Source organism: Rhipicephalus microplus, chromosome 9 (genome assembly GCF_043290135.1).
Source record: "Rhipicephalus microplus isolate Deutch F79 chromosome 9, USDA_Rmic, whole genome shotgun sequence".
NCBI lineage: Eukaryota > Metazoa > Arthropoda > Arachnida > Ixodida > Ixodidae > Rhipicephalus > Rhipicephalus microplus.
In genome coordinates this window covers 22,339,984-22,353,893 of record NC_134708.1, presented here as the reverse complement: position 1 = coordinate 22,353,893, position 13,910 = coordinate 22,339,984, and the positions used below count along the sequence as shown (strand labels likewise).

The window sequence follows — 13,910 nt, the reverse complement described above, 5'->3', positions numbered from 1 at the left end:
TTCAAATAGACAAAAAAATGGCTCTTTCTTTTGGTCGGAACAGAACCCACAAACTTCAAATTACACGCGGCTTCAAATCCATATGAAAATAAGGCTGACTTCTTGATCACTTTAATTTATTGCAACTAATGTCCCAATTACTGCACTATAGTTAGACTACAATTACCGTCCCCTTAGCTTTCCCGGGCCTAAGCGCCTGTAAAATCCACTTTGCTTATCGAATAAACGCGCTTCTGGCAAATTAAGTTGATGAAGGAATCATCATGAAGGAATTAAGTTGACCGCTGGAATCAAAAGAATTATTGGACATTTAACCGGACACAAATTGCGACCTTATTTGCATAGCGTGGCCACAGAACTTCAGCAAAGGTATGTGCATACAAATATATGGCAAAGTAGCAAATACAGCCCCAGGTCGAAATAAGGAGGCTGACTTATTCTCATCGTTTCAAGACACAGGTGCCCTGCATGGTGCCCTTTACTTACTCCTATATTTTTATCAGAGTATGCAGAGAAAATGTGCCCAAGCAAGAGAAAAACTAGACATATCTCGCGTATCAAAGAACATCAAGCTTGTGCAGCTTAGTAGCATCAAACCAAATTTTGAAGTGTGCTTGCAAAGCAATATTTGTGTCAGCTTTCTAGCACTGTAGCTTTCGTGACATTCTTAAGCTGAAATTTATCACCATGATTATCATTCTCAACCTGTTTTAGTCCACAGTCAGACGAAGGCCTCTTCCAATGATTTCCAATTTATCCTAGCCTGTGCAAGTCAATGCTGTCTTATCCCAACAAACTTCATAATTTCGGCCCACCTCCCCACCCCGTCTAACTCTCGGCCTTCCCCGAGTACATTTTCTATCCCTCGGTAGCCATTTTGTTGCTCCTGCTGTACACCAGTTGTCTGTTCTATGCACAGAGGTGAAACAGTTACGCCTTTTGAGCCATTGTGCGTCAAATTTGTTCACCAGTGCCATCCAGCGCCAAACTCGTTTATCAGCGCCGTACTGCGTCGCAGCCCCCGAGTCACTCCGATCGTTCAGTGACCCTGAGTACACAGATTTGCCTAGTCTTCGTACTTGCGAGCGACGAATCGCACTTGTGGCTTCCTTTATGCTGTGTTTCGATTTCATTTCGAAAGAAAGAATGAACCCTTTTGAACTTCCTGACCCGATTTGGAAAGGTAAGCCTAAAATAATAGTGATGAAGCGCAACCGCTGAACATTTGTTGACTTTTGTCTCGTAAGAAAACAGCTCCAAGCCAGTGAACACAAACGGAGCCAGAAGTACGAAGATAGACAAATGCATGTACTACCCGTCATTCCCATGCTTGCTGAAGTGCCGTGCGTTGCAGCTCCCATACACTAGCGCCAGTGTTCCCTCGAGTGTATATATAGGAAACTCTATGGCAACATCCATCCAGCACCTTCCTGAAAACGTGGCTGACACATTGTATTTTCGGTTTCTTCGAAACTGTTATAGTGTCGGTTTCACCAAGGCTGTCATCGCTCGAGCAGCAGCTGTAAACTTCGATTCTGAGAGCGTAGTCGTGATTGCTGGCACGCGCACTATCTAGGCAGGCATCAGTGCGGATGGCTCTTGGACCCTTCCGCGTGCAGTAAAAAGACTGCGGAAAGAACATCTCTCTTAGGCGTAGCCCTATTCTCCTATTCTAGTGTTTTGTATAATAATGCGATATCAGATCTGAAAGAACTAGCTCCCAGCTTTACTACATATAACATTAAAATTTGTGGCTATAGCATTTATTGCTTTGCTGTTTCGGTGACACAGTGATACTTTTTGTGATTTGATATATTTTTCAAATTGACAGCAGCAACGTTAAAAAGAAAAGAAAGGTGTTCAAAAGAAGCGGGGTGGTTTACGTTGCCCAGAATAACCTAGCAAGGACAGCTGCACAAGATTGCTTAACAAGTGCACGTGAGTATCCTCGTTCATTTGGCCACTGTGCTCCACTATGAAGCGTTCATCGAACCAGCGTTTGATGCTTGTGCATTGATGCTTGTGCAGGTTTAACAAATGGGTGGCTGTACATAGCTAAAAAGACGAGTTTAACTGCAAGGCCGAAGCAATGAATGTGATAGCTAGAGATTCCAAATTTGTCCTCATGTAACTCTACAAAATAGTGCTGTAAGAGAGTAAAGTCTCTCCAGGGTGAGCAACACTTTTCGCAGTCTCTTTGCCATGAGAGTGAAGCATGTGAAAGTGTATGTGCGCCACTGATGTCTGCCGGGCTAGCATGCACACCGGCGATTGTGAGCGCACCATTAGAAGCAAAGTGCACAGTAGCTGCTCGAGCGACACTCCTTTGCTCCCCCCCCCCCTGAGTTTTTTTCTCGCTCGTTCAACCGGTTGGGGGTTTTTCTCTGTCTCTGCTTTCTCACCGGCCTCCCGAGCAACATTATGTTATCACACAAGCCCTCTGAGTGACAAAAAAGGGCTGGCTCATTTGGTCCCTACTTCAGCCGAGTTTGTCGCCACCGCTTGCGTGCTTTCACCCACGGGAGAACATAGGATGTGCAGAGGTATGTTATCAATTTGAACATTATAAGGAACGTGACAGCTACGGCAACAGTAAAAACCCATCGAGAGTGTTTGCTATCGCAATAATTAAGGTATTGCACAACTTGGCTTAGTGTTTCAAAAATGCGGCATTGGACAAATGTTTCTCTACAAGTGCTGCGCAACGGGGCTACATCTGCTCTGAACATTCTCCCTGACAGCTCCAAGCTTGCTCAAAAAGACCTTTCAAGCTGCTCCAAGCCTGCCTCCGAGGCTACTCCAAACGCGCGTACACTTAATGACATATTTTAGCCGTGAAATATCACGAACGTAGAGTAAAGAGACAACTAGGCCAACAAACAGCCCCACACACCCTGTTCCACCCCTGTATGCATTACGTAGCTAGCTCAGGTCCATTTTTTTTCCTTGATGTCAATTAAGATATGTTCCCTTACCCATCCTGCTGTCCTCCCATCTCCTAATGCTATTGATTTTCCGTTCAACTGCGCACCGAGTGGTTTCCAAGTCTTAATTAGCTTCCGAAATATAGAACGAGGAACGCCATCTTGTCTTTTTCTTTTTTTTTTCTGACAGCTAGAAAGCTAGGCGTACAGTACCTCGCAAGTTTTTCTATATATATAAACTGCTCATGCACTGTATCTGCAGCTCACTTATCATATCTTGCATGAACTACATAACTACAGTGATTAGAATCACCAAAGAAGGCTTCGCATGCTTTTGCATTAAGCAGGTCGTTAACATGAAGGCACCTGGCAGCAAACATTTAGGCATTAATGTGTGCACCAATTCCGTGCACCCATTCAGTGCATGGTGAAGAAAGCAAGTTCACACTCAATGTCACTCTAACATGGACTCTAGCAACACCTCATGCTGCACAGTCCAAAAACGGTGCAGAAGAATCGATGCAATGTTCGACAAATGTTGGCGCCGGCGTGAAAAATGAGATCCTGCCTTGCATACAAGACCCGTGCTACACTAGGACCCGAGCCATGCAAGATGAAGTTACATGCAATATTACAGCACTTAAATACTTCTATATTTAGCTCTTAAATAAATACAAGGTGTACCAACAGGTGACCAACTACGCGCCTGGAATTTCACCATTTCTGTACAAGCCGTTCGACGATCCCATTTTTCTCGGTGTGCACAGATGACAGACAGGTGCTGCTATCACATGTGAATGCTCTCTCAACGCTCTAGAATAAGAAAAAATTGAAAGTTGGTCGTCAATTCTGGTTCCAGGCTTTGTCTGCGACGCACAGTGTCACACCTGTGGTCACAAAGGCCATGCCAATGTATGTACCTGTAAATAAAAAGAACATGCATTGGAACATGATGCAAGATCGTGTGAGATGGTTTTGACTTTCGCTTGCTAGCCGAAGAGGTCGGTGCACACCCGCAGCTCTCCAACGTTTACTCGTAAAAAGCTATCGCGGGACCCACGGTGAACAAGCTGTACGTCATAAATAGTCATGCACAGAAAGTCGGTCACAGTGTAGAGGATTACAAGAATCATTCTAATGTGCTTCAAAATGGGCAGATATCTGAACATTAAGCTAGGAGAGCATTTCAGCTCTCTCGAAGGTTAATCGCACTCGCATCTCGCGATGCACTGTCGGCAGTGTCATGGTGAACCACTTTTGACTGATGCAACGGTGTAGTGGAACTATAACAAGATTCCCAGAGTGATCGTGAGAACTCTTTAAATGTGAAGCATTGCTTAGTGAACTTCGGCGACTCTGAGCGTATCTATCTTTCTATCTATCTGTCTAGCCGCTTACGATTTAGCTCGCCTGTCCGTTCCAGTAATGGTATCAATACCAAACTTGGTATGACATAACATGACTGTATGACAACCATAAGTGACTAGTCATAACATGAAAAACATGACATGTATGTCATGATTTACATTCCATGCTTTTGCAGTGGTTTCGTTAACATGACATGTTGCAAAACTGGTGTCGTATGACATGACTGCATGGCGAACACAAACAACAGACCCTAACTTTAAAAGCATAACATGCGTGTCATGATTTTAACACTCATGATGTGCACGTGGCCATTTCACTAGCTTCGCATATACCATATTTGGTATTACAGGTCGTGAATGGATGATGAAGGTATGCGACTGGTGCAAACATGATAATCATGACATGTGTATCATGTAACAGCATGACTACGTGCCACACTCATGATGCGCTCGCCGCCCTTTCGCTAGATTCACATATGCCAAATTTGGTATTACATCACGTGAATGGATGATGAAGGTGTGTGACTGGTGCAAACATGATAATCATGAGACGCGTGTTCTATAAGAACATGACTACATGCCACACTCAAGGTGCGAATACACTTCGACATGAAACAGCGTGTGTGCGCGCCGGCATGTGTTTTGTCGCGTCACGCCGGCGATGCCATACCAGGTGCAAATCTGCCTGCCATATACTCGCAGGCGCGTGCTGCGCTGCGTTGCTTTGACGCATGCACGTTTGAGCGCACTCGGCGTTCCTTCGTCACGAATAGAGGCAGATGCGGTGCTGTCTGAGTAACATAGTTCCCGCGAAATGCAGCATGTTGCATTTCGCACCAGTTCCAACTGGGGCGCGCGGTCGGACGCTGCTCGCGTCGGTGCTCACGTTTTGCTAGCGTAGCGTCGCTGCGCTCAGTGTGCGCGCACATCAACATTACGACGGAGTACACTGAGCCCTTCATGATGTGCTCGATGGCCGTTTCGCTAGATTAGCATATACCATATTTGTTATTACGGGACGTGGATGGACAACGAAGGTATGTGACTGTTAAAAACATGATAATCATGACACATGTGTCATGTAAAACTTGACTACATGCTACATTTATAGCACGCTCGGGGACGTTCCGCTAGCTCCACATATACCAAATTTGGTATCGTGTGACGTGAATAGATGACAAAGATAAATCACACGTCCAAACATGTAAATCGTGACATTGAAGTCATGTACGGCATTATTTAACTCCGCTTCGTAACGTTTTGCTGATTTTAAAGTGGCATATCAACCTTCCTCATTCATGCTTCGCGTATCATCGATTCCCCCAGTACGTGAGATCTGCCAATTTTTTTAATTTACAAGAATAATCTCGTATGCGTCAGCCTGCCTTACCTGAGCCTACACCCTTGTGAGTTAGCTTTACTTTCGGCTAACCTGGGTCCTATGCTTGCCGCGTGAAGGTAAGTCTCGAGTCTGAACATGCGTGCCGTTTTTTTACTTCAGTTTACAATATGTCTGAGTGCTTTGACTTTTTGTGCATATCATTTTAGTTATAAGAGCTGGTCAACAAGGTTTGGCACCATGAAAACCATTGGTGTATCAGTCGTTCTTTCTTTGGTGACAATGTCGTGTTTTGATCTTTGATAAATAGGGATGAATTATGTGAATAAACTTTATATTTGAAGTTCACACTCGTTTTGTGTACTTGCTCCTCGCTTGCATCATTCTTTTGCACTGCCTGCTTTAACATGCTTCAATCGCAGTATTTATGTAGCTGAATGTTTGTGATTGTATAAGAAGACTGTGCTTGTTTTAACTTTTTTTTTTGAGATAATAAACTGCATCAGTAAGAAGCCTAATCGCACAGGCAATCCTGCCAACACATTCCAACCCTGCCATATTTTTAGCATAGAAAGCCACACTCTTCACTCGACACGTATAAAGGTACTCACGAGCATTGGTGGTCGTTTCACCCAGAATGCGCCCAGCCAAAGTGACGAAGATGAAGTTGAGAGCATTGGTCAACGGCACCGCCAAAGACAAGTCTGGAAAGAACGTACGACCAAACTGCTATTTAGGTGATCATCATGGTAGAATGCTACCCAATGCATTTAAATGTGTCATGAACCACTTTTCCACATGCTGTTAAACTCCTTTATAAGAGCACTGATTGAACTCCTTTAAAACTTATGAACTCTTTTATAAGAGCACTGCACTGGTGAGCAGTTCTTGCTTCTTATATGAGGTGCCTCTTGTGAGCAGGGTACCATGTTTACACTTTCTTAAAAACAACCATTTTTACGCAGCACCACTGCTGTCTATTATAAAGGGGTTCAACGGTAGTCGTTTAATGACCTCAGTATTAGAGCTCATTGCCTCTGTAATCAACTGCCGCAAGAATTTCTCAAATCCTTCAAAACACGAGCAGAGTTACAGGCGCTTGTAGCGTGCTGAGCGCTTTTTCTCTTTTCTCGCCCCGATGAGAGCACTGGAAGCCAAACGGAGGAATGGCAAAAGGAAAAAAGTTACGACAGTGCACGTCATTATATTGACCCTGCTTTATGACATGCAACCACCCTCTTTCATTGTTCGTTTTGCGTGTGTGTGGCTCACTGAGTGATGTCAGCAAACCATGGATCCCAGCACTCATTCCCTAGAATTAGCAAGAGGGGACTCTGGCCCTGCGATCATTCAGCCACAACGGGAATGATTGGTAGTACACAAATTTGCCTAGTCTTCGTGATTGCGGGCTTCAAACGCACTTGTGGCTTTGTTTATTGCTGTGTCTTGGTTTTTTTTTTTTTTCGAATAAAAGAACAGACCGTTGCAAAACGTTGAACAGACCACTGAAGTGGTGAAGTGCAACTGCTGAACATTTGCCGATTGTCACTTCATGACAAAGCAGCCCCAAGTCACGTGAAGCCAAACGGAGCTGAAAGTACGAAGATCAGAGAAATTCTCCTGATGTATGGCCGAGCGTTGCAGCTCCCATAGACACTAGCGCCTGAGTTAATGCTAGAGTATGTGAAGGAAACTCTGGCAGCACCGCCCCATGGTGGCACCTCATGGCGAGAAGCGCAGCTGATTCATATGCTGCTCTCGATTTATGCGCTATCGGCGAGTAGCCCACCACCCGCTGTTTGATGTCAAAAAAACGAGAACTGGCTGCTCCGAAGTGAGCGAGAATGGACCTCTATATGAAAAAAAAAGGGTGCAAGAAAATGGCAACGTCACGCTTCCCTCGAAAGCCCTCCTTGCTGCACACGACTGCAAGAAATGACTGGAATGTTCACAGCAGCGCCTGTTTTCTGCCGGACCTGTTTTCTTATCAAGCTCAGAGGGTAGTTCATGACCTGCTTAAGATAAAACCTGACAATGGACTAGTCGTTTAAAACGTTCTTGGTATAAAACTGCAAAAACTACTTGGTATGGCGAGAATGTTCGTGCTCGAGAACTTTGCTCTGATTGATTGAAAAAGAAAAATTTTGAGAAACTTTTCGATTTCATCATTAATTTGGGCATTGCTGCCCAGTGAAACATGATGTTTTATGTAGTAACAAAAAACCATTTACTCCTAATATGTCTGATATTTATATATTAGCCAAGAAAACACACTTGTTTTTTTAGCAAAAACGAGCTAGCGTGACTACTTCACAGGCAAAGGGCAGGCCGTGCAGTAGTTCTGTGGGCACAGCCGACATTTTTTTAGGTGATCAAGTACAGCAAGGAATGCCGTCAGCTGACACAAGCCGAAAAGAGGCCTCTTGCCACCCAGCAATGTCACGCCAGTGACAGTTAAAGCAAAATTACTTGTAACTCTGGCAACAATAGGTGCACTGAAAAATTATTTCAGAAAGTTTTAGGACGGGCCCTGGTCAGGTACTTTCAAGTACAGCATTGAAGTATGCATCAGAATTTGACGCATCATTAAAACATAACGGTGCAAAATAAAGGTGAGTGGAACACGCGGGACATTAACACAGGTTACCAGCCTGTGTTTTGCACTGCTGTGTCATAATGTCCAACAGCCAACTAGCCTGCATGGGAATCCTCCACATATGAGTAGAGCAGAAGTTCACAAAATAAAAAAAAGTCATTAAGGAGACACCAAAATTTAATAAAGCAATTGTAATGTGTCCCTTAAGAGATTGTCAATTAATATGCATTCAAGCTAAGTCAGCCAAATGTGTTACAAATAAATTGAATTTGTTGCAAATATTTTAGGCACAAGGGGGGTGAAAATGCCTGAAACACTGAAAGTGTTAAGCAGGTCTTCAAAGTCCACATTAATGCTTGGGTAGCACTACCCAACAAAAACTAATTGAACGGGCACTTTGACAAAACAATCGCTGTCAATCAACTTACCTACTTAAGCAAAGATGAAAAGCCAGCTAAAGAAACCCAAGAGCTTTTCATCTTCAGTCATATAGAAACTGGCCAGGTTCTCTACATTCAGTATTGTTGCTCACCCATTAGATATCTTACTGAAGCACCAATAAAAATTTGAACAAACTTGTCCATATATCTGTTATCCAACTTCTCAAAATGCAGACTTGATGATAGCCATACTTCGTTCCATACATAAGGTGTAACAGTATAAAAGACAGAGAGACTATTAGTGGTAAATATGTTTGCACCAAAAATAGTTCAATGATTTTCACGGTCCGTAATGCAATATTCTTTTTTTTTTTAGACTTAGTAACGAATTACCATGCCTTGTGCCATAGGAATAAAGAAACTTTATTATTCATACGGTTGTCAGTAGGTTGTTCTGGATCACTCGGGGCACCCTTGTTTTCGCAAAGTAGCCTTCACAATCAGTTACAGTAGCACTCAGCTGAAACCGATAGGCAAGGCCATGTCTACAATGATGAAATTCAAGCTTGAGATGCATGGGCTCACACATATCGCTGACTGAATTCTTAACAGCCACCACAGCGTTGCGCCTGATGTATGAAACAGAGTGAATCTTTAACCCTTTAATACTGAATTATGAAACTGCCAAAGAAAATAAAAAATTGTTTTCATTTTCCAGCTTTGAAAGCAATCTTTAAATGACTCCACAGTTAAGTTATCTGAAATTCACCTTTAATGCATGCTTTTATGCATGTCGCAATTTCTCCATATGCCAAAGTAGCGAGGATCTTGCAATGAAAAACATACTTCAGAACTATGTAAGATGTCGTGCGCCACGTCTTGAGCTAGTACACACCAAATAAACACTGAAGATGGAACTTGCATCAGCAAGGTGAGAAAGAACGAAGACATGAGCATTCTTGCACGCACTTCACGCTCTTCGCCATGAGCTACAAAACAATTGGTTCCAGCATGAAATACATTAGACAAGATAGCGCCAGATTTTTCATGCTAAAAGCTACATTGCCCCGAGTACTTGACTGCCGGCATTAAAGGAGGCACAGATTCTCTGACTTGCTCGCTATAATTTTTTCGGCATGTCGCGAATTTGTGACACTAGGCAATAAAGAGTTAACAAGCAAGAGGGCAGAACAAACATCGCGTGCGGAATAAGTCAATAAATCTCGCCACTGACCTGCAGATCCTAGAGCCAGAGCGTAAATAGCAGACCCGCTTTGGTTTATTAGGAATGGCATCACATACTGGAAAGAAGTGTAAAATCAAAAGCATGTAACATTTTTTAGCAAGAAGCTGAAAGAGGCAACTGGAGGTTTAAAGGGCGCTTGCCATTGTAGACTGCGTATTGTGCAAGCTGCTGGAGTGTGGGATTCGAGATTACAATCTATGATGATTGCACGAGTCTTTGAACAATGTTCCACTACAGAAAAGAAAATCAGTGCCCTTCCAGGGCAATCAGTGAAGTGCAATCCGCGACTACGACACAGGCCTTAAGAGATGCGGGAAGCATGCATAAGCACAATGTTCAGCTTTCAATCGTTGCCATAACAGTCACCAACAACTGTAGATTTCAATGTACAGGATCAGTGGCGTAGCCAGGTGGTGGCACACTGAACTCGTCCCGCTGAATTTTTTTTGACCATGGCATACATGGCACAAAATGACCATTTGCCTGCCTGGCCGCCACTTCAGATAAAAAAAGGTGCACCCCTTTCTCTGAAAAAAATTTCTGCATATACCCCTGCACAGTATTATAGTCACCTAAGTATAAATCGGTAATTCAGTGAGTCATAAATTCACTAGCAAAGGAATTCTTTATACCCCAATTTGCACATTATGAGAAGGAACACAATCAAAATTTACTAGCCAGCTCCAACAGTTTCAAGCCAAGCTCTTACAGCACTTCATAAAACCTACACCTAATGTGCCATATGCCATACTAGGCTAGATTTAGTTGGTACAGACCACCTACTAGCCTAGCAACATGTCCATTTTAGAATATAAGTTGAGTTTGAGAGTATAACTTGAACATATTTACAATAACAAAGTGTAAAACTTAAATGGTGAGAACTCAATGAACTGGCACAAGCTATGCAATACAACGTATGACTTGATTAGATCACTACAACCAATGATGTTTTTAAGGAGCAGCCTGTTGGGAATGTGCAGGTGCAGTCCCTGTTTTAGCACGCCTGTGTCCTCTGCGTTATGTGCGCATGCCATCGTCAAAACATGGACTCGCACTCCTGCAGCAACACGCATTCAAGGGCTAGCCGTGCGAATCAAGGTTGCCTGCCAGAATTGGATACACTGCACCAAACTGACAAGCTTTTACCTTTTCAGGCTGCTGGCGAAAAATATTTTGCATTGGCGACATTTTTTTTATGTTTTCATTTCTGACTGATGCCAAAGTTGGCTACTTCACGAGATTTTTCTTTTTTTGCTACTTTTCATATGTTTGACCTGGCAACAGCCCCCCCCCCCCCCTCCTTAAACCTGGTGCTACCTTTCCCAAATTTGATCAACCATTCATCCTGCAGTGCATGTGTGCGCATCGATCTGTCGGCACTAAATAATAATTGACTTTTCAAATCGTTGTGATTATCAGATAATGCTAAAGTAATAGCGTTTAGGCAACAGGATATATATACATCTGTGTTCCATGAATGGACAAAGGCAGGAATATCAAGGACTCATTTTCTTTCTAATGTACAATCTCATAAAACCAATAGACAATAAAGTCAAGAAAAGTATAGCGCTCATTTTGTGTAGCCTCTAGCTGTAATGAAATGATTGTTGTACAAATGTAAAAAAATTAAAATGGGTGAAAAGACAACCTGCCACTGGCAGGGACAGATCCTACGACCTTAGGATGACGCATCCGACGCCCTAACGACACATGGTTTTCATGCGACTCACAAACAGGTTCTCTGTGCTGGGCGCCCCAAGATGGCAACAACCGTGACTTTTTATCTCATTAGAGAGTGGCAGTGCAGAGTAGGACGAGTCATTCCGTCCCTGGGTTCTTTTGGAGCTCTCCCCGCTCTCTTTCGTTCGCTAGCCGTGCCAAGGGGGAACAGTGAGGAGCTGGAGGGGCAATGGCACTAATTTAAGCTTCATCGAGTAAGAGCTCTCACAGTATCTAAACCAGCTGGGCGCTCTGAGATGACGGCCACGGTGACGTCAATGCAAACTATGTATAAGGGGTATGCACTTGACGTCATCCACAAGGATCGCCGACGTCGGGGTCGCCATTTTGGCGGTCCGCGCGCTCACCAGACACGTGAAAAACTCTATGCACGTGCTCTGTCTGAGATCCGTACAGCAACTTGCATGTATAGTGACCCCTTGAATACCTCCTGCACGCCGATGCATGGGCAGCTGGACACGCATACGAATAGACCTTCAAAATGACGCGGCAATAGTAATGCTTCCTTGCGGATCATGGCTCGGGGCATACCCCTTATAGAGCTACAACGACAGCCGTCCTCCCGCCACGCAGCCCATAGTCATGACGGCGTGCGTGGAACTTTTTTTTTTTTGCCAGCTGGCATAATTATCACAACCGACTACAAATTATCCCATTATATTTTACATCACTTGTTTGTTTGTTACTCTGAATTCTCTTTTGTTAAAATATTCACCCCACTTTACAGTCAAGCTCTGGTAGTCTCATCTAAGGAGATGTGACAGTCCCATAAATTTGCTCTTTCCTGTGTGCGCTAGCTCAGACATCAAGCAAAATGTAAACCTATACCTGAGGCCTAGTGGCGAGAAACTTCACTTCTGCTAGCCACTGGCTGAGTGCTCCTTCACGTTTGATGTCCTCCACGCCTTTGCCTCCTCGACGTATAAGTGGAGCTGAGAAACCCCATAGGACGGCCACCGCCACTAGCCACAGTATTTGGACTAAAAGTGAAAAGAAAAAAAAAGGAATTAAAAAAAAGCAAGGGCGGTCACTAAGATCACTTGCTCAGAAAAGTGAAGTCTGCATGAATACCACACAACAGTTATCAGAATGCAAATACAGTGAACTCTCACTTGTGCAAACGTCGTTTCAAGGAATATCTCAGAATAGCAAACTTTTGGTAAATTCCTGGTGGTTTTCCTGTGCATTACACGCAAAAATATTTCAGTTAGACGAATTTCTGAATAGTGGCTAATTAAGTTGAACGAACTGAATACCTGGACCGGGGCTCGATTTTGAAATGAATTCGATGACGTTTGACGCTCTGCAGCACTGGCGTAGGCGATGGGCGCCACGCTGACGAAGTTGTAACGGCTGAGGCAGGTTCTAATTCCGTATCTCTAGCCCAAGGCTGTGGGATATATTATAATGTTGCGAGACTTGCCTCACAGCAACAAGCCATGCCAGAGACAGAGCACAATAACTCTAAGGACAGCTCTAGTAAAAAGAAAAATGCATTTCAGAACTTTGAGTCAGAGCTGTTCTGTGAATACTTACTTAAGCGAAACTTTCAACTAATTGGGTTCCTTGAACTTTACTCAAGTGATATTTTACTGGAGCAACAATCAAGCCATCATGTCATATCAGTGCATTGGTCAAGCAGTTGCCTCTCCTCAAAACAGTTTCAGTCTATCAGCATCGGCACAGCGGGGGCTTCATGGGCGACGATTTTTCAACGATAGATGAAGTATAAATGAACTATGCGGCGTAGAACGCAGCACAAGAGGTAGACGGCTAACTTTACCTATGTGCGGTAAGGTTGGTTGGTTCCTCAACAACTTGGCGCAACCCACCTAGGGGGATAGGCCATGAATGGGACGGTGCCTTGCTTTTTAAATTAATTGACTTCTTGAAAGGAAGGGATCAATTTGTTACGTATTATAAGTAATAATTTAAAGGTGTTGGAAGGCATCTGCAACTCGCATCATAGTAATTTTCTCTTCTTTGCTTTAGTATAGTGCTACCATGCACATGCTACGTCGCGGAATTTATATAATAGAGACCACATACCAGGATCGAGCATCTCGACAGTGCTCGACTTGCGCCACACAGATACTTCACCGAAATGCCCGGCAATAATGACACGACGGCGCGTTGCGCAGAGAATTCATTTATCAACGAAGACGCACATTCTTCGGAAGCCCTTTCCAAGGGATATTTCACGATTGCCACCATTTGTAAAGTAGCGGTAGTGGTGGTGACGGTTGCCATGGCTACAAAGGTGTTTTTAAGTATGGCGACCATGACGTAGCAGCGCTTGTAGTTCACAAATACATGGC

The 13,910-nt window shown here is 43.7% G+C and overlaps 1 protein-coding gene across 1 annotated transcript; it reads right to left on the bottom strand.

Annotated features, from left to right (window-relative positions):
* Window positions 1-3,555: 3,555 nt before the first annotated feature.
* LOC119163599 (transmembrane protein 234 homolog) lies at window positions 3,556-13,799 on the bottom strand. Its single transcript, XM_037415629.2, has 5 exons — window positions 13,642-13,799; window positions 12,421-12,572; window positions 9,841-9,907; window positions 6,242-6,334; window positions 3,556-3,844 (listed from the first exon to the last, which is right to left on the bottom strand). The coding sequence occupies exons 1-5, from the start codon at window positions 13,652-13,654 to the stop codon at window positions 3,768-3,770; spliced, it is 402 nt and encodes a 133-aa protein (XP_037271526.1). The 5' UTR covers window positions 13,655-13,799; the 3' UTR covers window positions 3,556-3,767.
* Between the last annotated feature and the right edge of the window lie 111 nt (window positions 13,800-13,910).

Excerpts from the sequence above, each read along its gene's own strand:
- LOC119163599 (XM_037415629.2), bottom strand. Across the intron at positions 9,908-12,420 it reads TTCTCGCCACTAGGCCTCAG|TATGTGATGCCATTCCTAAT; the intron begins GTATAGGTTTAC and ends ACTTCTTTCCAG. Across the intron at positions 6,335-9,840 it reads TCTGGCTCTAGGATCTGCAG|ACTTGTCTTTGGCGGTGCCG; the intron begins GTCAGTGGCGAG and ends CGTTCTTTCCAG.